The sequence below is a fragment of the Ahaetulla prasina genome, chromosome 1, assembly GCF_028640845.1.
Source record: "Ahaetulla prasina isolate Xishuangbanna chromosome 1, ASM2864084v1, whole genome shotgun sequence".
In the NCBI taxonomy this organism is placed as follows: Eukaryota; Metazoa; Chordata; class Lepidosauria; order Squamata; family Colubridae; genus Ahaetulla; species Ahaetulla prasina.
The window spans coordinates 100569176-100593151 of NC_080539.1; the positions used below are offsets into that span (position 1 = coordinate 100569176).

At 36.6% G+C, this 23976-nt stretch overlaps 1 protein-coding gene across 3 annotated transcripts in view; it reads right to left on the reverse strand.

Moving 5' to 3' along the window:
• AIG1 (androgen induced 1) overlaps positions 1-18714 on the reverse strand; it is a 79966-nt gene extending 61252 nt beyond the window's left edge. Inside the window, exons 1-3 of one of the 3 annotated variants that reach the window (XM_058170421.1) lie at positions 17227-18699; positions 9255-9410; positions 2495-2596 (exon numbers count right to left, since the gene is read on the reverse strand). In XM_058170421.1, coding sequence (XP_058026404.1) covers positions 2495-2596; positions 9255-9410; positions 17227-17817 — 849 coding nt within the window. In that variant the 5' untranslated portion in view covers positions 17818-18699. Of the gene's footprint in view, positions 1-2494; positions 2597-9254; positions 9411-17226 lie in introns of all 3 variants that reach the window. The other 2 variants (XM_058170431.1, XM_058170440.1) reach the window with 2 other exon arrangements.
• Between the last annotated feature and the right edge of the window lie 5262 nt (positions 18715-23976).

Below are 23976 nucleotides of genomic sequence, written 5' to 3' on the forward strand. Positions count from 1 at the left end.
CCACCGATAAACGGTGCCTCCCACCCCCAATCCCTCCAACCGCCACAGCAGGATACCATGGTTGATGGTATCAAAAGCCGCCAAGAGATCTAACAGGACCAGGACAGAGGAACATCCCCTGTCCCGAGCCCTCCAGAGGTCATCCACCAACGTGACCAAAGCCGTCTCGGTGCTGTATCCAGGTCTGAAACCGGACTGGAACGGGTCCAGATAGACAGTTTCCTCCAGGTATTGAGGAAGCTAATATGCCACCACACTCTCAACAACCTTCGCCAAAAAGCGAAGGTTGGAGACTGGACAATAGTTCGCTAATACAGCTGGGTCCAGGGAGGGCTTCTTGAGGAGGGGCCTCACCACCGCCTCTTTCAAGGCGGTGGGGAAAATGCCCCCCAACAAGGAAGCGTTGGTAACTCCCAGGAGCCAGCCTCGTGTAACCTCCCGTGTGGCCAGTACCATCCAGGAGGGACACGGGTCCAATAAACATGTTTCAGCCTACCCAACAACCTGTCCATGTCATCGGGAGTCACAGGATCGAACTCAGCCTAGATAATATCCTCAAGTTATTTCATATACTAATTATTTTAACAATTCCAGTCTAAAGAAAATCCCATTTTCCTTCCATTGCATTTCCTTGCTCATCACAAATTATGAACATATTAAGTTGCTATGTCAGACACCTCTATATTCCCACCACAAATGTTTAGAATGTAACCTACATAAACACATATCCTCTGATCATATATTACATTTTCCTTCGTAATAGTGCAATTAATTAATCAGCAAGGCCTTTCAACCTGTAAATTTAAAGTAGTCAGGAAGGTGCCCTACTATCTAAATTATTTTTATATTAGGAATATAAAATACAGTAATTAGAAATCAGTCTTTACTGATCACTGGACTATAGGCATCTATAATCTTGTTGCTTTTGTCAAAATGATGCTCTTTCTTACTGCTACACTACCCTCCTGCCTGCAACCTGTCTGCACTGTATAGACCATGAATTGAGTTTCACTAACTGGATGGTTTTACTTGATTTATCCCAAAATAAGATTCCATTCCACCCGCTGCATTTGTAAGTATGGATAGTCCTTGTTTACCAACAGCCTCACACAGCAACTATTTGCATTACGATAGTGATGAAAAAAGCAACTAATCCTTGTATTTATTAACTTTGCACGTCTGTAAAGCAAAGGAAAGCTGAAGGAATATCATAACCCTAACCCTTGCAGGCAGTGGTGAAATACAATTTTTTTTACTACTGGTTCTGTGGGTGTGGCTTGATGGGTGTGGCCTGGCAGGCGTGGCTTGTGGGCGTGGCAGGCAAAGGATACTGCAAAATCTCCATTCCCACCCCACTCCAGGGAAAGGATACTACAAAATCCCCATTCTAACCCCACTCTGGGAATAGCCAGAGGTAGCATTTGCCAGTTCTCTGAACTACTCAAAATTTCTGCTACTGGCTTCTCTGCTCTTTCTAGTTAAAGCCAGTAGGAAAGATTGCAGATAGCCATCACTTGATTTCAGGACACCGAAACATCCAGATCACAATCAAATAACCGTGGGGAGCGTTGCAATGGTTGTACGTTCGTATGTGGGTCATAAGACCCTTCATTCAGGGCTGTCATAATTTCAAATGGCCACTGAATGAATTGCTGTTAAACGAAGACCATATAATATCTCTGCAATTTCTATAGAATGGGACGGGAGATTCTAAATGTTGACTTAATATATAAATAAATAAAATGCATCCTTTTGGAGTCTTTTGCAAAGCCTTACCTAACATCACAGACTGTGATATGCAGAAATATATACTTTATGTAAGAAGCTAATTGTTAACATATTTTTAAATATTTGTACTAGGAACTTAAATAGATTTTAATATTGAGAAACAAAACACAGCGTAAAAGTATTTCAAACTGGAATAAAGATATTCATTTCAACAGTTAATACATGAAATCATGAATACAATAAAAATATTCAGTAAAGAAATAAATTTTTCATAAATTTTAACACTGGGGGAAATATCTAGCCTTTTCTTCTACAATTTTAACAAAATTGGGAGGGAAAGAAATGAAGTTGTTGTTTAAAAAAAAAGTTGTTTATTTATAATGTCACCATAAATGGGACTTGTACTTGTTTCAGCAGTACATATACTAAAATTGGAATAATGCCATTTATGGGAACTGATGTATTATGTATATTTTATAAATAATCATGTTTGAAATTTGGGAGATTTAACAGTTGTCTAATAACTTTGTGATTTCATATTTGTCTGTGGCCTCAATTTTGGCAAAACTAATTCCCTATTGATATTAATAGTAAGTGACAATAAGCTGTTGTAGAAAAGTTACTCCTTTAAAAAAATACCAGACATTTTTCAGTTATTATGCTGTAGACATCCATGGACACTTCATATTATGAATTTCAGTATCTACAGATGAAAAAAAAAATCCTTAATATTCTTTAAAAGAAACAACACTGTTTTTATACTTACCATTCCATGATTCAGCCAAGTTGGTATAAAATTATCAAGAAGCTTGGGGTAAACAAGTTCTCTGTCATAGATATAGATGCTCCAAAACATTAGCACAACAAACTGGGGCAAAGAGAAAAGAATACATATATATCTATTCAGGTATATAAAGTCACACTTTTATTGTAAGAATTACATTCAACCAATTACTACTGTTCTGTTGTGTATACTTTTAATGTACAAAGTAGTTTAAATCTAGGTTGATTAGCTTATACATATGTGGGTAGTCTTCACTTGGCAATGGTAATTGGGACTGGCAACCCCATAGTTAAGGACAACTGCCTTGCAGCAATTTCAGTTGTCATTGTTAAGCTAATTCCAGATGGCTGCTAGGCATGGCATCACATGACCTCCATTTGCAACCTCCTTCCAGTTTCTCAATTGACTTTGCTTGCTGGAAGCTTGCACTGAAAATTGCAAGTGGTGATCGTGTGACTGCCGGATGCTACTATGACTTTTATAATTGTGAACCAGTTGCCAAGTATCTGAATCGCTATCACATGACTATGGGGACATTGCAATAACTGCAACTACGAGGACTGGTAATAAGTCTCCTTGTCCATTGTTATGGTAAATTTGAATGATTGCTGAATGAATAGTCACTTTTTTCAGTGTTGTCATAACTTTGGTCATAAATCGAGGATTATCTGTATTCATTATTGTACTATGATCTGTATTGTATGCAATTAGAGTGATATTTTGGATATAGTAGTTTCCTCTAAACCATAAACAACCCATCAGATCTGGTCCTTTAGGGTCATGCATGAACTAACTGAATCTTAGCAGATTCATTCCTCTAAATAGACATATTTGAAGTACTAAACTATACCATACTTTATAAGTATCACAGTTTATTCCTGCTCAATGAAGTTTACACTCAGAGTAGCTATGAACAAATGATCCTGAGAAATATGCGAACCCTATATATTCTAATGTAAGATGCTGAGTTTCCTACTTGAGATATGATTGACAGCAGCACACTAGCAATAGAAATAGCTCTTAGACTTATATACTGCTTTAAAGTGCTTTACAGCCATCTCTAAGCAGGTTAGGAAGTCAGCATATTGCCCCCAACAATCTGGGTCTTCATTTTACCAACCTCAAAAGGCTGGAAGGCTGAGCCAACCCTGAGCTGGTGAGAATTGAACTGCTGGCAAAATTAGCCTGTAATGTTGCATTCTCACCACTCTGCCACCATGGCTCTAACTACAAAGATGTTATAAAAGGGGAGTAAGTACAATGCTGGACATAGTACTGATAATCATTGACTTCCAATGGAATTGGACTTTCTGTTGTTAAGCAAAGAAATCTGCTTAGCAATGGCGATCACTGCGGTCTTGGTTGCCGTCATTAGTATTTTTAGGTGAGGCAACTTCCTCCTGGCAACGTGCAATCAGAGTCTTTGGAGAGGTTGCAGTCCCAGGCCAAGGTGCATGAGAGGCATGCCACAGTTAGGATTCACAAAATTGTGAGGGGGAGCAAGAAAGGCATCGTGTGATTCGAAATGAATGTGCGAGGGAGCATGTGAGGCATAGTGAGGGTCCAGAAGGGTATGCCATGGATCACGGAAGAGAAAGTGCATGAAGATGCGAGGGAGTGAATGAGAGGTCCTACACATGTCGGGGAGAGTGTGCGGTGATGCACAAGGGTGTGCGCTAGGCACCATATAGATCAAGTAGGATGTGCAAGGCACAGATCAGAGATGATGCACAAGGGTGTGCAAAAAAGGCATTGTGTGGGCCAGGAAGGGTATATGAGTGACTGGCACAATATGAGTGCAGAGGATATTCCCTGTTAAGACTCCGTGATAGGTAAGGTTTTGGCTTATTTCTCCAAAATTCAGTGTTACATTTGAGGATTTTCTAGTTTAAGCTATTGAACAATTTCTAAGTTTTCTGTGGACTTTAGATATGGAGTCTGACTTTGTCATTCTAAAACACTCCATTTGTTCTTCTTCTGTTCTCTTGCGGCCTTGCTTGAATGTCTGGAATCAGAGCGTGAATCATTTGTACTTTAGCTTATGATTGGTTAGTTGATATGAGGGAAGTTTATTCTCTAAGGCAGAAATCCATTTAAGAGCTGATGCAGATGCACATATACCACACTTGTCATACTTTCCTTAAAAAAGCAGTGCCTTTTCCTGACTTGCATAGTAACCCAATGATCCTAGGAAAGTAGGTGTTTGAAATATTGCATCCTTAAATCAAAAGTATATTTTCCTGTGATCAAGCCAATACTGTGAGAGCATAGGAAGAGACAGAGCTTCTTTAAGGAGGTGATGACAAATGTGGAAGGCATATCAACACAAACTTTAAAATACAGCAGATCACCACTTAATATTATCCTGTGGAACTATAAAGCAGAATTCATGCTTTTCTTTAATGATAGCAGGTTATACCAGTTCTGAGGTAGCAAAGCATATTCCATATACCGTGACAATATTACTTCCACGCTAGTGGTGGGTTTCAAAAATTTTTACTACCAGTTCTGTGGGTGTGGCTTGATGGGCGTGGTATGGCTTGGTGGGCGTGGGTAGATGGGCATGACAGGGGAAGGATACTGTAAAATCTCCATTCCCACCCCATTCCAGGGGAAGGATACTGTAAAATCCCCATTTCCTCCCAATCAGCTGGGACTCGGGAGGCAGAAAATAAATGGGGTCGGGCCAGTCAGAGGTGGTATTTACCAGTTCTCTGAACTACTCAAAATTTCTGCTACCGGTTCTCCAGAACTGATCAAAACCTGCTGAAACCCACCTCTGTTCTAACAGATGGTACCTTTTTTATTGAAATACTTGGTTTCTGCCAGACATAATGACACCTGAATAGTCTGAATGGTTCTACTTTTGATTCTGGAACATTAATCCCAAAAATTGAAGGATGGGGTCATCTATGTGCTTTATGGCAAACTACAGAATAGTATCCATGCTGTCATTAGTGAGTTATGGCTTCCACTTGCTATTTTCCCATGAATCTTATTTTTAATTAGTGTTCTTCTGCAAATCAAATCCACAGTCTCAGTTAACCCTGAAAATCCCTGGATGCTTTCCTGAGCTTCTTTGTGAATTCCTGAAAAATGGAGTGATTTTGATCACACGATCCATGTCACGATTATGTCTCTTAATTCTTTTATCAATGAAATCTAAGATTATATTTCATTTAAGAGAACAAGATGAACTGGCATATTAAACAAAAGCATTAGAAAAGAAACTTCCAGTGCTAGATTTCAAAAAGTAAATCTGATATTAATGGAAGATTTTAAAAAGCTGCCATGTATTTGAATATTTTCTGAAGAACAGAAAGCTTATTGACCTTGCCTGTGAGGTAAAAGTGAAAAAGACAGGAAATTCCATCTGTCCTGTCAAAGTCAGCCAATGTATGCAAAATTGGTTGCAACCATCTGCTGCTCCAGGTGGCCAGAACTTCTTTAATGAAACAGGCAGGTTCAAAAAAGCATGCTTAAGCAAATTATTCTAATTTTAGTCAAGTTGCCCATTCAACATTTCTTAAAACTCAATAGTATCCCATCTGGATCAAAGCAGTTCCTTAAGATGTATGAATTCTAGGAATCTAGAAAAATGTAAAAAAACAGAATATGATTTTCATACATTTACTTTAGTCCCCTTCCCTTGCTCTTGAAGCCTTTTTTATTCTGCCAAGGTTGAGTCTTTGCTATTTCCCTATTTATGATTCTTTACTTATATTTTCATTATTTGTTCAATTTTTTTAACATAGCTTTCAAAAAATTCATAGCTTTCAAAAAATTCACTCAGACATTATTGCCCCCAAATTACAATGATAGTATTAAAATGTGTTTTTTAAGCAACTGCACTTATTAGAATTTATGGCTTCATCTCAGGAAGTAGAAAAGGACTTTTCATGCAGCAAAACTCTTTTAATGGACAAAAGCCTTCTGATTATGTATAATGAATTCAACTGATAATGCAAGATATACAGAATTGATATACAAAGTGATATCTTTGTAATATCACATATACAAAGATGATTGATATACAAAGTTATGCAGCTATCCCCAGTTCAGTGACTGTTCAAAGTTAGGATGGCACTGAATGAGTGATACTTAAGCCAGTCCTTGAAGTTTTGGATGTCACAGCACTCATATAGACAAATGATCGGATTTGGGCATTTGGCAACCAGTTCACATTTATTACAGCTGCATCATCCCACAATCATGTGATCACCATTGGTAACCTTCCCTGCCGGTTTCCCAGAAGAAAAGTCCCAGAGATCTCGTACTCCGTAGCACCCACTCCACCAGCCTGCCCTTAATACCCCCCACTGACCTGGAGCAACCTCTCTGCTTGCAGCCCTCACCAACCTGCTTATGCTCCCTACCACCCACCCATAGTCTCTGCCAGCCCGTCTGCAGCCCCTGCTGGTCTGCATTTCTTTAGGACTTCATTTTAAGGAGAAATCAGAGTCAGGCATTTCAATCAATCGCACGTTCAGCAGGTATGAGTGTGAAAAGTTTTTCCTTACTTAAAGTACAGAATTCTGGCTATTCATTAACCAAGTCTGATCTTCACTATACAGATATATAGAAACATGTGACTTTAACAAAGTCACATTTCTGAGGAAACAGCTATTGAGGTTCACTAGGCTGTAAAATGTTACAAAACTATTTCCAAAGAGTTTGGACTCCACCAGTTCACTATCAGGAAGATCATGTACAAATGGAGGCCATTCAACACCAATGTTACCCTCCCCCAAACATCACACCAAGAACAAAACCCAGAGTAAGATCTAAGGCACGGGTCCCCAATCTCCTGGCCTGTGGCCCTTTGGTGGGCTGCAGTTGCAGCCCATTGAGAATTGGGCCGCACAAGTAGCCCCACTCATGCACACACAAATGAAGCAGTGTGCATGCACGCACCTGTCCCTTACACAAAACCATTCTCTCTGCCCCCCCTTCATCGGGCTGCCAACTCAGAAAGGTTGGGGACCGCTGATCTAAGGAACTAAAAGCCTCTCTCACATTGGCAAATGCCAGGGATCATGAGACACCCCTCCCCAATTGGGAGAACACTGAACAACAATGGTGTGCATGGAACAACTGCAAGGAGAGAGCCACTACTCTCCAAAAGAACACTGCTGCCCATCTACAGTTTGCAAAATACTATGTGGATAAGTCTGAAGTTTAGTGGAAGAGTGTTCTGTAGAAAGATGAGACTAAAATAGAAAAGTTTTGGCTTGAATGAAAAGTATTATGTTTGACAAAAGGCAAACACTATTCCACTATAAGAACCTTATCCTATCTGTGAAACATGATTTTGTGTGAAACATCATGGTTTAGATCTGCTTTTCTGCCTCTTGAGGACTAGGGAAACTTGCCATCACTGACTACGAGATATCAATGGATTGGGATGGGAAACATGAACTTTGATTTGTACAGAAAATTCTACAGGAAAATGTCAGGGTATCTGCTGTGAACTGAAGCTGAAAGTGGGTCATGCAGCAAGACAATGACCTTAAATAGATAAGTTGTATGACCAAAGAATGATTGAAGTAGAAGAAATAAATATTTTGGAAAGGCCAAGTCGAAATCCTGACTTTAATCCTAGAACTGACCTGAAGAAGGCAGTTCATGTGAGGAAGCTCACCAATATCCTGGAGTTAAAGCTGCTATATATAAGGAGGAATGGACTAGAATTCCTCCAAGCCAATGCTCAGGACTGATTAATAGTAATTGGAAATGTTTAGCTGCAGGGCAGCACACTAGTAACTGAAAGCAAAAGTTCACATACTTTTGCCACACATAAATATGTAACTTTGGATCATTTCCCTCAAAGAATAAATGAACAAGTCTAATGGTTTTGACTCATTTGTTTAATTACATCCTCTTTAGTTTTAGGAGTTGTGTAAAGAACAGATCATGTTTTAGGTCATGATGCTGCAATTTTGAAAATTAAAAACAATTCACAAAGTTTTAAGTACTCTATGCTATTTTGCTGTTTTGTTTTTCTTACAAATGCACTTTAAATTGATATCAGTGCTTTTAATTGTTTTAAGCATTATTTTTATATTACAACTGTCCCTACATGTGAATTTGGAGGCATATAAAGATAAATTATACATTTAAAGCTGGGAAATACAGTTTCTTTTTCTGTATAGCAGTCCTATATTGCCCACTGAGCCTACAGTATGTACTAAACATTTTTGTTACTATAATTACATTGAATGAATAAATAGAATTACTTATAAATGCAGTATTTATTTATTTATTTTATTTATTAATCATATTTATATACCGCCCTATCTCCCGAAGGACTCAGGGCGGTTTACAGGCACTTAAAAAACATATAAACACATAAATACAATATAAAAACAATTAAAAAACTTATTCTATAAGCCCGTTATTAAAATATAAAAACAAAACCCAATTAAAACCCATAAGTTTAAAATCTAGCTCAGTCCTGCACAATTAAATAGGTATGTTTTAAGCCCGCGGCGGAAGGTCCGAAGGTCCGAAAGCTGACGAAGTCCGGGGGGTAGTTCGTTCCAGAGGGTGGGAGCCCCCACAGAGAAGCCCCCACAGAGAAGGCAGTAAATAAATGGCACATTTTAGTCTATAAAATTGTGACTAGTCTATAACTGGTGACTATGAGCTTTCCTTTAAATAACTGACATTTTAAAAACAGATTAAAAACCAAGGGTGTATACTCTAAATTGGAAGGAAATTCCTTTCTTTCCATGGTACTTACAACCCCAATGGGAAAAGCTAAGACAGCCATCATCCAATCACGGAGGGAGATGAGTTTTCTTAGTTGCCTTTCTTGTTCTTGGCTGTCATTTCCTTTAGTCAGAAGGCTGGAAAGGTCAGTCAGTACACAGATCCCAAAAAAGACTGCTTGAACAACCTGCATTAGAAATATAAACATATTGAAACATAAATATCTCAGTCTCGATAATATCATTTTTAGCTGTAGATCCCTCCTGGTGGTGGTGACATTTGGCAGCAGTAGATTTATTGAGTTTTTTAAAATGATCAGGCTGGATATTGTTCAGGCTTACTCTGAAACCTTGCTTCATAGAAAAAATAGGAGGAATGTAATCTTTACTATCCAGAGTAACTCTGGCTTAATAAGTCAAACACTACCGTTTCCCTGAAAAGAAAACATCCCCTGATAATAACCCCAATTGGGATTTTGAGTGCATGTGCTAAAATAAGCCCCCCCCTGAAAATAAGCCCTACCCAAAAATATTTAAACGCATGTGCAGCCGGTCCCCACCATTTCCTCTGGTTAGGTTAGGGAGACAGAGCTGGAAATCAGGTAAGATGGCAAGAGGAGCCCCGTCTTGCTCCATGTGCCCCAAAATAATAAGACCTCCCTGAAAATAAGGCCAAGCGCTTATTTCAGAGTTCAGAAAAATATAAGACAGGGTTTTATTTTTGGGGAAACATGGTATTTCTAATATGCAATGAAAATGTATTATTCTTATTTTCTGCTCTACTAAGTGTGAGTGCATTTCTTTATTCAGTGATGAAAGGGCTGCTTAGCAAGCATGGAAGAGTAGACAGGATATTTTTTTGTATTTGTATTTATTTGTCAAGCATGTATTTTATGACAGATACAAGTGTAAACATAATTATAAATACATGAAAAGGATATGAATAAAAGGGAACATTAGGACAGGGATGGTAGGTACGCTGGTGCACTTATGCACACCCCTTACCCTTATCCCCTGTTAGGAATGGGGTGAGGTCTACAGTAGACAGTCTAAGGTTAAACTTTGGGGATTTGGGGAAGAAACCACAGTCAGGTAGTGCGTTCCAGGCGTTGACAACTCTTACTGAAGTCATATTTTCTGAAGTCTAATTTGGATCAGTTTACCATGAGTTTGTATCTATTGTGTGCTCTTGTATTGTTTTGATTGAAGCTGAAGTATTCAGTATTCAGTATCCAGGATATGTGCATTTATCCTGAACTCTCCTCTTCAATTATGGTATTAATGCCAATTCTGAGAACAAGGGGCAGTCTGGCATCATTCTGAAAAACATACTATACTGTCTGTCTCTGTGGATGTTTTTCTCCCTTAATGCACCAACATTTCATTTCTGGTCCCCCCTGTCAACAACATCTTTGCACTTTTGCCATATATGAAAAAAACATAAAAATCGCCCTGACATCTACTTAAGTAACCATCACCTTTTATTTTAAAAAGCTCTAAATTATATGCTGTTTCTTCTGCTTCTTCTGAACTGCATGAATAAAATCTGCCCTTATTACTTTCCATGTCCTGTTTATAAGACAGGGCATTTTTATCCATTTAGCAAATATGTGTTTATGTAGAATGTATTTTTACTAGATCACATTTCATATTATCTTTTCTAAAGTTTAATTTTGCTTGACACCTATTCAGCATATACAATTATTTTGAATTAAATATATTTTATATTGCACACAATATTAGAGTTGTGATTAGTGATATATCCTAGGCCATCTGCCAAACATCAATTAATACTAGAAAAGGCCATCGACAAGCTAGGTAAACTTTGGCTTAATTGCTGAGCAAAGAAAGAAACATTTATCACAGATATTTATACTAAGTTGTACTTCTAGATTAAGTTTACAATATCATGAAAACTCTATCATGTTTTAAAATAAATAGTTCACTCAGCCACAAGAGAATGGTTTAGAGAAGTCTTTCTCTGATAAGTACCAGACAAATTATTTATTTATTTATTTATTTATTTATTTGTCACATTATATACAGGAACATATATTGAAAGGAAACAATAGGACAGGAACGGTAGGCACTTTTGTGCACTTATGCACGCCCCTTATAGTCCTCTTAGGAATGGGGTGAGGTCAATGGTAGACAGTTTTTGGTTAAAGCTTTTAGGAGTTGGAGAGGAGACCACTGAGTCAGGTAGTATATTCCAAGCATTAACAACTCTGTTACTGAAGTCATATTTTCAATCAAGATTGAAGCGGTTGACATTAAGTTTGAATCTGTTGTTTGCTCTTGTATTATTGCTATTGAAGCTGAAGAAGTCTTTAACAGGAAAGACATTGCAATAGATGATTCTGTGTGTTAAACACAGGTCTTGTCGGAGTCGGCGGAGTTCTAAATTCTTTAATCCCAGGATTTCAAGTCTGGTGGAATATGGTATTTTGTTGTTTACAGAGGAGCGGAGAACTCTTCTTGTAAAACATTTAGGACTCGTTCAATTGTATTAATGTCAGAGATGTGGTATGGGTTCCAGACAGATGAGCTGTATTCAAGAATGGATCTGGCAAATGTTTTGAATGCTCTGGTTAGTAGTGTAGAGTTTTTGGAAAAGAAGTTACGCAGAATTATTTATGTGAAAATTCTAAAATATACAGAATATACCACATGGTCCAAAGCAAAGTGCTTGATCTATTAGGCTACCCCTGTGACATCAGAATGTTACGGTAGATCTGTAACTGTTTGAATAAATATATTATTATTTATTATTTTTTTCCTTATCTCGTCATATTCAAATGATTCTTGGTTGTCTTTTCATACATTGCTGGAATAAATTTTTTATGTATATATTTAATTAGCCAAACTGAAAAAAAAATGCAAAATACAGTCCAATAATTTGGACTCTTCTGACAAAATTCATCTATGACCCCAGTTCTATAATATCAGAATGCATGGAACTGAATAGGAAAAGGATACAATACTATTACAATGATTCAATTTAAAAACAAACTAAAGTGAAATTTCCATGAGGAAATCCTAGGAAAAAAATCATTTGGTCTTTTTTATAGATTTAGAAACAAAACAAAATCTACATGCAGAGGCAAGTTTGATGCAGAATGACATGAAACATGATCCCAAATGACTCTCAATCCAGCTTTGTAAAAATGCAAGCATTTTTCCACAGTAGATAATACTGTACTTGTCTTCCTTAACAGATTTCAGCTTTGTTTGTTTGTCTGTTTATATCCTGCCTTTATTATTTTTAAAAATAACTAAAGGTAGCGAACAGGTCCAATGCACCTTCCTCCTCCTATTATCCCCACAACAATCCTCTCCCTGTTTTTGAGTGCAATAGGTCAGAAAATATGGAGGTCTTAAGAAACCAAAAAGACAGAGGAAGAATTATCTCAGAGAAAAGAAAGATAAATAAACTGGAAAGGGAACTAAGTGGTAGCAATATTATTAGTACTACTTTGTAAATTATCATCATCTTAAATATCTACATACATATATGTTAAATTAAGTATTATAATTGACCATAAGAAAATTAATAAGAGTGATAATATAGAACTAGTTGGGCCATTCATTTTCTTTCACCTCTAGAAAGAAGGCAATGGCAAATGATTTCAACAATTGTGCTAAGAAAACTGCAAAGGCTTTTCCAGATAATCACAAAGAGCCAAGAATGATTTCGACCTATATTTATTGGCCATATCAGAATGGTTTTGATGTTTTGAATTAACTTTATTAATATTTAAAGACAGTAACAGCAAAACAAGAACCAGATTGGAGTAGTGACTGCAGACCCTAGGCTAGAAACTGGAAGACTGAAAGTGTTAGTCCTGCCTTTGATATGAAATCAACTGGGTAATCTTTGACAATCACTTTCTGTCTCAGCCTTAGTAAAAAGTCAGTGCAAATCACTTCTAAAAAATGTTGCTAAGAAAATATTAAGAAAACTGGTGAAAAATAAAATGAATAAACTAAACATGAGTTTATCATACTAGATATTATTTGTCTTAATTATAAATACAATACAATAAATACAATTAGGAATATAAAACCCTCCATTTAGAATACAAGTATATATTAGAATGCCTGAACACATTATTTGAGAACTCAATACGAACTAAATTTTACCTTCTGGAATTTTTTTTTAAAATTGAACCTAGAAAAATTCCAAGTACGCTAATTTCCAAGAACTTCAAATATATACATTCAAGCAATCTTATTTATTTTAAGAAGCAGCTATGAATGGTAATTTGGTAGAGGTAACATTGATAATTAAGGCACTTCCAGGATTACTAAAGATTTGTAGACATTTAATATGCCACTGCCACGTTGAACAAGGCAATTGTCCAAAAATAACTAATTCCTTTTCAAAAGTGGTCTCAAAAGAACTGTTAAAATTAGTAAATCTCTTCTGCAGATGAAATCAAAATACCACAGTCAAATATTTTAAAGTGTGTTGCTTTGTGAATCAGCATAAAGCCAAATAACTGAATACTATATTATGATGCATAATGATACAAGCCCTATGTGCAACATCAAAATGTAGACAGCAGGATCTGTGGCACTCTACAAATTTGGTTGATGTCTGTAGATTTAGTGTCCCTATTCCCAAAGAGACAAAATTGATGTTCTTAACCTAATGCTTGTTCATTTCTGTATCAAAGCATAAATGTATCGTATCAGAATATCTTTGTAATGAAATATTTAAGAAGAAAAGGAACAATTTATGTTATTTTCGGATATATTCTATGAGCCTCTGAAATCATCCAAAATAAACCAAACCTATCCAAACTCATTTCCATTCAATTTCATTTTTATTTTTAATGTTTTTTGTCTTTCTAGTAAGTACAGTCTATTTTTTAATTTATGTTATTGTATATTGTGACCAAGAGGATGCATTTGGGGATGAGTAAGATAAGTGTAATAGCACTCTCCCAATATTGCTCCTAGCAAGTAGAAAGTAAATATGGTAGTTTTGATACCGGATAGCCTTTTCCTTTGTGTCTGTACTTCTTTTACCAACAACTCTAATTATTTCCTTTTATTGGTGGTAAATTGCTGCACAAGTAGCTTTAATAGACAATTCTATACAAAATACAGAACATTTCTCTGTTCACTTATCTACAACTTGCATAATTTTATGCATTTTATTGTAATCCCTCACTTGCCTTCTTTCGTATCTTAGACAGACTTAAATATTGTGTTTAGTAAAATGCTAGTGGATATTTTATAAATTATCAAAACTCTGGAGGTGTGAAGAAAGATGTGCTAAAAATAAAATTGTGTAATTTGGTTTGGATGAAAGGAAGAGTGCTATCAAATCAGAACATTTCTCATGTTGCAGATTTGTACACTACAATTTACACTTTTTTGAGAAAGAATGTAAAATTGGTCTATCCTGTTGGGAAACATTTTTCTACCAAGGAATACAATTTATTGGACATTAAACTCTACAGGAAAAGCCCAGTCTGATACTATCTTCATCAAGTTTTTTTTCTGCCCTAAGCATTTATGAAGGCTTCCAATGTATTGTTAGAATATTAAAAAATAAGGTACAATAAAGTCTCCTGTGATCTGAGCTTGACTCCCTATGACTTCATTGAAAGATTCATGCAATTTTCTTGATAATGATTTGGAAGTGATTTGCCATAACTTTCTACTGGAATGTATTTTTGACTTTCCACTCTATCCACAGCTCTGATACTATCTGTAGGTCACTGAAGTATCAGCTAGTCGATACTACTTAGCCTCCAAGCCCAGACAAGGTCAAATATGTGCTGTCACCAATTGAGAAAGCAAAAATTTATCTTTATGAAATATAGTTATTTCCCCCCTTTTTTTCTAAACAATTTAACACAATTTAACATGGATCACTTTCTCAGCAAGAGACTCTATTACGTATAATGTCAAATAATTGAATAGAAGACATGACATCAATACAAGGCCATCCTGGTCACTGGAAAGTTTTTTTCATTCTTGAAAAGATAGGCATAATGCTGATAAAGGGATTTATTTGTTTATTTATCCATTCTATTTATATAAGCTGGCCAACTCACATATATGACTCTGGGCAACTCACACTTAAAAATAGAAAACAATAAATAGTTACAAATAAAAAAACTGAAAGAAAAACCATAAAAAACTGATTAAAACAAATTTAGGTAATATTTTTGCATAAAGATTGAAAATGCAAACTTTTAAATATCACTGCAGATCAACTACCCAAACCTTGAGTCTCTGTGATGCAAAAGATTGAACTTAATTTTAATATTGAAGTTTGAGTCAAGGAAGCAAATTCTTTGTTTTTTATTTATACCCATATTCAGTCCTACTGTACCCAAGATCGGACACTGATGATTTGAGGAGGCAGACTAAAACATTGGAGATATACTTGTCACTTTTATATCTATCAAGAAGAGTCATGAATCACTATTATGACTTCTGATTCTCATATCTTTAGGGGAAAGACACTCTATTTTAGTGGGACCTTCTAAACTAGAAGATGATATCTTGCTCTCATTACAGATTCAAAAAAATGAACAAAACCTTCTTACTCTGCCAATTTTAACTCTCTAGCAGAATTCTCCAGCACTACACAAAAGGGAAAGTATGCATTTGTTCTTTGGGGATGGTTATTTAGGTGTTCCATTTCTATTTCTGAAAATTTAATGTTCTGACTAGGGGGCACCCAAACAGCAAAGCACAAAACAGGAAATCAGATCAACCAATCAGCACACAGGATGTGCACCTTTACACAACGTGCAGTTGGGATTTGGGAGATGTTTGCGTCAGTCTATCTGCAGCTATCTGCAACAGTTATCCAACAACTCCTTTGCAGCGTAAATATGCAGTGACAGCTATAGGCAGTTGTGGTGAACTCAACTTCAGCCTTTAGACTACAAAATTAGCCAAGGTTCTTTAAAATTTCAGGTAGTTCCTCCAGAATGGGCAGAGCTAACTATGGCAGGATAAATAATAGTTCAAATATTTTAATGTGGCTGGAAATTCTGGAATAATATTTTTATGTGTTCCTACTAGGAGAAAGCTTCGGTTAGTAATGAATCGGTACACTGAGTGCCGTAACAAAAAAAATATTGGCCAGCACTTAGAAAACTTGCAAATGAAAGAAGTTTCCAATTGTCAATTGCAAAAGGCCACCCTGCTTGGATTCACACATATATTATGCCATTATAATATCCTAGGCCCTTGGGAAGAACTGATGCACAGGAAGGCCAACACCAGCTAAAGAACTGGTAAACTGGACTTTCCATTAATAATAATATAATAAAATAATAAACAAACATAAATAAATAATTAGAATGTAAGTGACATTTTAACTCGGATGTTCATGAAATATGCGGCAATCTAAAGAAAAGAAACTAGCCAACCTGTTTAAATTGATGAACTGCTTCTTGGAAAGCACTTTGCTTGTGAAATAATATAATGCACAATATCCCAAAGGTGCTTTTTTCAAGAGACAACTGAACTTTCTGGTTTCTCCTTTTCCTAATGTACAATAATGTCATTCATTGGGGTTGCTATCCTCTCAGCAGCTACCTAGCAGTCTCTTTCTCCTTACAGAGTTGCAGCTTTCATGTTTTTGGAGAAGTGCCTTATATCGCTATTTCTAAATGCGGGGGAGCCAATAATAATCCTAATATATTTCACTTTCTTCCCTAGCACTGTTCATGTGCGTAGTCAATAAACAAGACATCTCCAAACGACAGCGTTGCGACCGCGGTGCCTTTTTCTTCTTTCTTTAAAAAATACGACGGTGCGAATGAACAGCGTCTTCCTTCACAGCACCTCCCCTTCTGGCGTCCCCTTGAAAGCGCTGCCCGTCACCAGTCCTTCCGCGCAAAAAAGGCCAAATCCCCGGGGGCAAGATTTTAGCCAGGGAACGCAGCCACTCTCCTTGCCCGGGATACGGGATCGCATCCTTCACATCCCGAGGAAGAGGAGGCGGTGGCGGGGTGCAAGGTGACTTACCAGGTTAATGAAGGTCAGAAATTTCCAGCTGCCTCCATAGGTCTGGTGCGCTGGCATGTCAATGGCCTTGTAATTGCAGAGGATGGAAAAATAGGAAAGGAGGATGGCGACCCGCAGCACCTGCCCGGGCACGAGCGCCATGTTGGTGTCTCCTTCCCCCCCCCCCCAATTAAGGCCTGAGCGCCGAAAGAAGCGGGCGGCTAAAAGAGAAGGGCGCGCGCTTCGTTCGCGGTTCAGGGGCGCGCGCCGTCGGGCGCTATCAGCAAGCGTCTGGCCGGGGAAGCGGAGCGCGAGCGAAAAGGTCCGCGCGCGCTCGGCGCAGCTCAAGTGTTTCCCCGCTGGGGATGAAAGCAACGCGAGCGGAGCCACGGACTTCTGGCGTGTATTAACTTCTGGCGTGTAGATCCACCCACAGTGCCCCACTTCCGGGGTGATTTTGGACGCCATGTTTAATGTTGCCCAAGAGAGAGAGAATTGCCCATAGGAAACAGGGAAGGCTTGGATTGCACCTGGGCGCCAAGGGTGCTTCCGTCTCTTCCTCCGGGAGGCGACAATGCAAAGTTGCAGGGAGGTAAAAATGAACGCGCCCATACTTTCTATCGCTCCCGTTGCACTTGCATTTGCTTTTAGTCCCAATGTAACGCAGAAGGAGCTTCGGAACGGAAGGTTGAAGTTTGAAGTACGAGATCTTGGCTGCAACTTGAGCGGTGGTCTGCATCGAATTGGGGATCTGCATTTCCCGCTCGGCTTTCACTTTTTCCATATAAATAAGGAAATAAAACCACACCTTCCGCCAGCATAAGGGGCTGATATCTTCAGCCTGATCGGAGTCATTGAAAGTGGCAGAGAGGATTTCATTTATTTAAAAGCTAAACGTATACCCACACAACTATGTTGCATTGCAGTATCAATTGCAAGAACCTCCCTTCTTTTTCTTTTTCCAGAGAAATGAGGTGGTCCGTTTATAGCTCGACTAAATTTCGGGGGGGGGGTTTCCCCCAGATTTCTTTATAGAGAGAGCGGGCTTACCTGCACTCGTGTTTAAGTGCGTGTAGCACTATTCAAAGAAGGAGCGCATAGATTGTGATTCCCAAACTCTACAGTAGCTGACTACAATCAAGAGGGTCGTAAAGACTTCAGAATCGGTTCAACCCTGAGAATATCCAAGGTGTGGACCGTGATGATGTTTGCTGGAATCGGAAACATTCTCAGAGTCACCTTCTGGGTCTGATTATCTTCTTAAATTATTCCTAACCTGGGATTATTCTAATGCACATGTTCATCTCAAAACCAGCTTCCCCCCCTTCTTGTTTTCCACAAAATTACTAAAATAAAATTTAAAAATCAGTTAATGGGATATAAAGGAGTTGGTTCAAAATTCCCCCAGATGCTGACACTGCCATCTGCATTTATTCCATTGTATACTTACTTTCCTGCTGTAAATTATTCTCTGAATAAACTCTTCAACCTGGTAGTATCTGGCATCCCTAAAATTCTTCACTGTTGAGAAGTTGATTTTATGAATAAAAAGAATTCAGCTATGTGGAAAATGCCTTGCAGTTAAAAGCAATAGATATAGATAAATATAACTAGATAGATCAATTAGAGAGATTTGTGTGTGTGTGTGAGGGAGAGAGAGAGAGATGGCATCCATTCAGAGCAAATATTCTCAAGGGTTGCAAGCAGAATTCTAAATGGATATTTTCAGGTGGTTGCAATATGCCTAAGGTTTTATACAGAATGATTATGTTGCATTCAGACAGTTATCAGTACTTAGCAAGCAGCATTATTATCCTATACCTCTTAAGCTTTCAGAAGATTGAGCCATCTATAATATCAAAAACAACATCTTCTCTTGGTGAGGTGAATAAAGGGGGAGTACTCATGACTATAAACAAGCTGGATTATTGAAACAATGCTCCAGTACCTCATTTTAGAGATATTGAGGTGGTACAGATGGTGGTACAGATGGTGAAGAATGCCAAAGGAGTTATATGACTTTCTGAAGAACTTTCTCCCAAATGCACAAAATGTACTTGAGAAAATAATTCTGGCATCTCCTTACTTGGGAATGTGGGGCAGCAATAAAGTAGACATGGGTGGTACATTTATGAAGACTAGAAGACTTCCAAGGTCCCTTCCAACTCTGTTGTTCCGTATTCTGTATGTCTTCTTTTGATGTTGTCCAGTAACCTACCAATAAATCCCAGAATTCATGAGATATTGTGGTTAGATTTTGCAAGATTTGTTTTTGTGTGAAATCTGTCAAGATCTTGTCAATTTTGATTGGAAATATTTGTCTGCTTTGAACTTTAGTTTGAACATAGCAGACAATAATAATATATAGTCCGTTCTGTTCAAACGCATCAAAAATACAATGAAAAAAATTCTAGTGAACATTTTGAAACCATAATAAAATAGAGAGAATCAACAAAGCCCAAGAACCAAAAAGGTAGAATACTATTCATCACCTATATAAAGGTAAACCATTCAGATTTAAAATCAGTCCTGTGCAATAAACTCGTTTTCATGGGTATCCAGTTGTAGTTCAGTATTCACTTTAAATGATCTTCCAAAGTGAGCTGAAAATAATAGAATGAAACCCCACAGAATCAAATGCAAAACCTTTCTCTTAGAAAAAGGATATCAAATGCATAGGTATAAGATGGGATAATTCTCCATGTAGTAATACTTGTGAGAACTTGGAATAGTAGTTGATTATCAGTTTAGTGTAATTAGAAGGGTGATGTCACTGCAGAAATACGAATGAAAATTTTGGCTGCACGAAGAGAAGCTTTTAAAGTAGTTTTTAATAATGAAAAGTAATTGTGCTGCATTATTCTGTATTGGGCAAATTCCTTGAGACCGGTTCTGAACACCACACTTTAAGGAGAGTTCAAACAAATTTGATATTGAACGATTTGCAGTGTTTAGCCTTGAGAAGGGGAGAATGGTATAGAAGGGAGAAGTATATCATGCTTCATATATGTGAAATAATATTACAGAAGAATGTCAGGATCTCTTCTATATTGTTCCAAAGTGTAGGAGAGGAAATAATGGATTTAACTGTCAGAAAGAAAGATTTTGACTGAATATTAAGAAAAACTTTTAAGACAGCTTATTAAGAATATATTTATTATGATCAGCCACTGATTTCTTAATGACTGTCAATTTTCATTGCTTGCAGTTCCTGTATTGCATTACATTATGAGCTAATATTTCCCTTGTCCACCCTAAATTCATGAATGTATAATACTTCTCTCTGAAATATTGTATGTTACATGCATTTGGTAAAAGTGATTAACATCCTGAAAACTTTATAAGCAATAAACTGGCTTGATTTTAAAATTTTTAATTTGCTTTTATGGGTTTTTAAATTTTTTGTAAATTTTATAGAGTGTTATTGTATTTTAAATTATTGGCCAATTGAATAAGTTTTTTAAGGGGTTGTTCTTAATATTATATGTACTGTTCTTTTTGTATTTTATTCTGGCTGTGAACCGCCCTGAGTCCTTCGGGAGAAGGGCAGTATACAAATTAAAATATTATTATTATTATTATTATTATTATTATTATTATTATTATTATTATTATTATTATTATTATTATTATTATTATTATTATAAAAATGTCCTTAAATTGCCACAATATCCTTTGTTGTTTTATTGCAGTAAATTAAGTAGTTGCCATCAAATCATTGTTGACTCTTAACCATCTAGGCATGATATAAACAATTTAAAATCTCTTGGATCACATCTCCCCCTTGTCTCATGATGTACTTTTATAGTCTACTTCCTTGATTGCTGTTCAATAATTTCTGATGCTTCAAGTCTCTAAGATCATCTATCAATAACCCAACTACTCATACGTTCATTTGTGTCATCAATGATAACATCAAGCCACATGTCTTTTTCATTTCCTCCCATTTTTCCAATGATCATAGCATTTCCCAATGATTGTCTTCACATTATATGTCAAAAATATTTAAATTTTACCTTAAATTTTAGTGCTTCCAATGAGGAGACTGGTTTTATTTTATATACTACTGAATTATTCTCACAGTCCAAGGTAGACTCAACAATTTTCTCTAGTACTACAGTTTAAAGTCATCGTTTTTTTTCTTCATTCACTTTTAAGTCTAGTTTTAAGTCTAGTATGTGACTTCTGGGGGAAAAAATTGAAAGTCCACTGATATTAAACAAATTAGGAACATGCATATTTTTTCACATTAGTGAGATGGATCATAATTGGAGCTGGCAGTTCCAGCTAACTTACCAATACAATCTAATCAGATAAGTAGGTACCTGTATGAATTTTTGTAACGTACAACAAACACATTTTTCTTAATAAACATTGATTTTCTTCTATTCACATGGATGTGTTACTTTTGTCACAATTTATGTCCACGTGCATATTTCCTAATACTACCATTTCCTTTTTTCTCTTATCCATTGAAATACCCCACATATATGATGTCATATGCATTCAAGTATTATTTGCTCATTGAGAGTCATTCTTTTTTTCTTAGATTAAATAAAGTAATATGCTTTGGTTTTAACATTTAAGCAACATGAATAAGCTAATATCCAAAAGAAGTTTTGTTCCATATCAAATATCTCCATGAATAATATTAGCACTAAAATCTGCATTTTCTTTTTGCATGAAAGAAAAGAAGTATAGATGAAAGGAAAATACAAATTACATGTGTTACTTCTGTGAGCTCCACTGTCTGCTTTCAGAGAATACTGCATTGGATTGTATTTTGTTTTTAATAGATCAGGTCCAATTAAATGTTTTATCAAATTATAAAAAGATACCATACCCTGTTTTATGGACACATTCCAAGCAAATGTCTGCAAATAGCCTGTGATTCAATGGTTCCTCAGATAAGTGAAAGCCTAGCATCCGAGGGACGATGCAAGTAAATAGCTTTTAGAAATCTGTAATCTAATTGTGCAGGATCCTAGCCCCATGATCTCTTGGAGAATTCACTTTTTATTAAATAGTTTATATAAACAACAGTAGTCCAGGCTGATATTGTTTTTCAGATGTGCTATTGAAAAGCGCTCAGGTCTGAAAATGTTTATCAACATTTCTGTTCGAATCCCAGAAGGATATGGCTAGCTGATGAGAGCTAAAAAGCTTGAAATAGCTGTACTAGTTTTTCTTTATTTCTTTGTCGGTAAATTTAAATTTAACCCAAAATAGTTGTCGTGAAAGCGACTGCCTGCGAAGACTCCCGGATTGGGACTGAAAAGCGAAAGTGGAAGCAGTATGCTCCATCCCATATTTGGGTAGACCGGGTTGCCATGATAGACCAGTCTCACCAGAAAAACACTTAGTTTATATCAACCCTTTTTCTTATATACATGTCTGTATGTCTGTCTTTGTGCATTCTTTCTCTGCATACCTATCAGTCTGTTCTATATCTCAGTCTATTCAGTTCCCTAAATTGTATCAGGCTGAGACTGTCTGCCAGCAAAATGGACAGAATTGGTAAATTGTCCTGAATATTCCTTCCTCACTGAAGTTCTCATGCAATGCCATCATAGATCTAATCCAAGAAGTTGGGAGACCCTCCTGAGCAGATCTGAGGGATAAGCTAAGAGAAAAGTAAAGAATACTTCTATTGCACCTAGGGAAATCTACTCACATGACAGTGGAGGTAAATTCCTTTCTGTTTCTGCAATTTGCTGCAGGCAACTCATTACTGGACTTGCAATACTCTTGCTTTCTATTTGTGAAGTTCATTCTGGTTTTACAAGTTTGTACTTGTTAGGGACAACCTACTGTATTGCCTTATGACACGAAAAATGCTCACCTGATTTGGCATATGAAAGGAATGAGGGAATCCTTAACATGTCATAAATTATTTGGCTTCTCCAACCAGATTTGGTAAGAATAAAAAGTGAATAAAAGCTGGGTAATGGGTAACATGGCTAACTATGAAAAAGGAAAGTCATGTGTTTTTAAAAAGTATAACAATGATATGGTACAAAAACTTAATTGTTCTGGCATTCACATCCATTTACTTTGTCCCATTATGAACTTAGACAAGCAAGTTGTTTGAATTTTAAAACAATATGAAAGACTACAAAAATTATTTACCAAAGGTAATGATGAATTGAAATACAACATTAATGCTGGCTTCAACTTTCTAAAATCTATTATTATTATTATTATATTATTATTATTATTATTATTATTATTATTATTATTATTATTATTATTATTATTATTATTATTATTATTTATTCGATTTTTTTACCGCCCTTCTCCCGAAGGACTCAGGGCGGTGTACAGCCAAGGTAAAACAAAACGGTACAATATACAATTAAAATACAAATTAAAAAACTTATTATATATTTGGCCTAAAAACTTTAAAATATATAAAACTAAAAAACTTTATTTTATTATTTAATGATGTTACATTTCAAAACCAATATTAGAAACATACAACACTAGAAGATTTAAGGGTTTAGACAGGGATATTGGAAACGGAGGGTAGGCCAGTTCTATGTAAACTTCTGGCACAGAATCACAACTTTGGGAGGCAAACTGTTCCATTGATTGATTTTCCTCTTTTTCAGGAAATTTCTCCTTAGTTCCATGTTGGATCTTCCCAGGGGTGAAATCTAAAAATTTTCCCTACTGGTTCTGTGGGTGTGCCTTAATTGGTGGGCATGGCTTGGTGGTCAGATGACTGGATGGGCGTGGCCAATAACAATAAATAATAAAAATAATAAACAA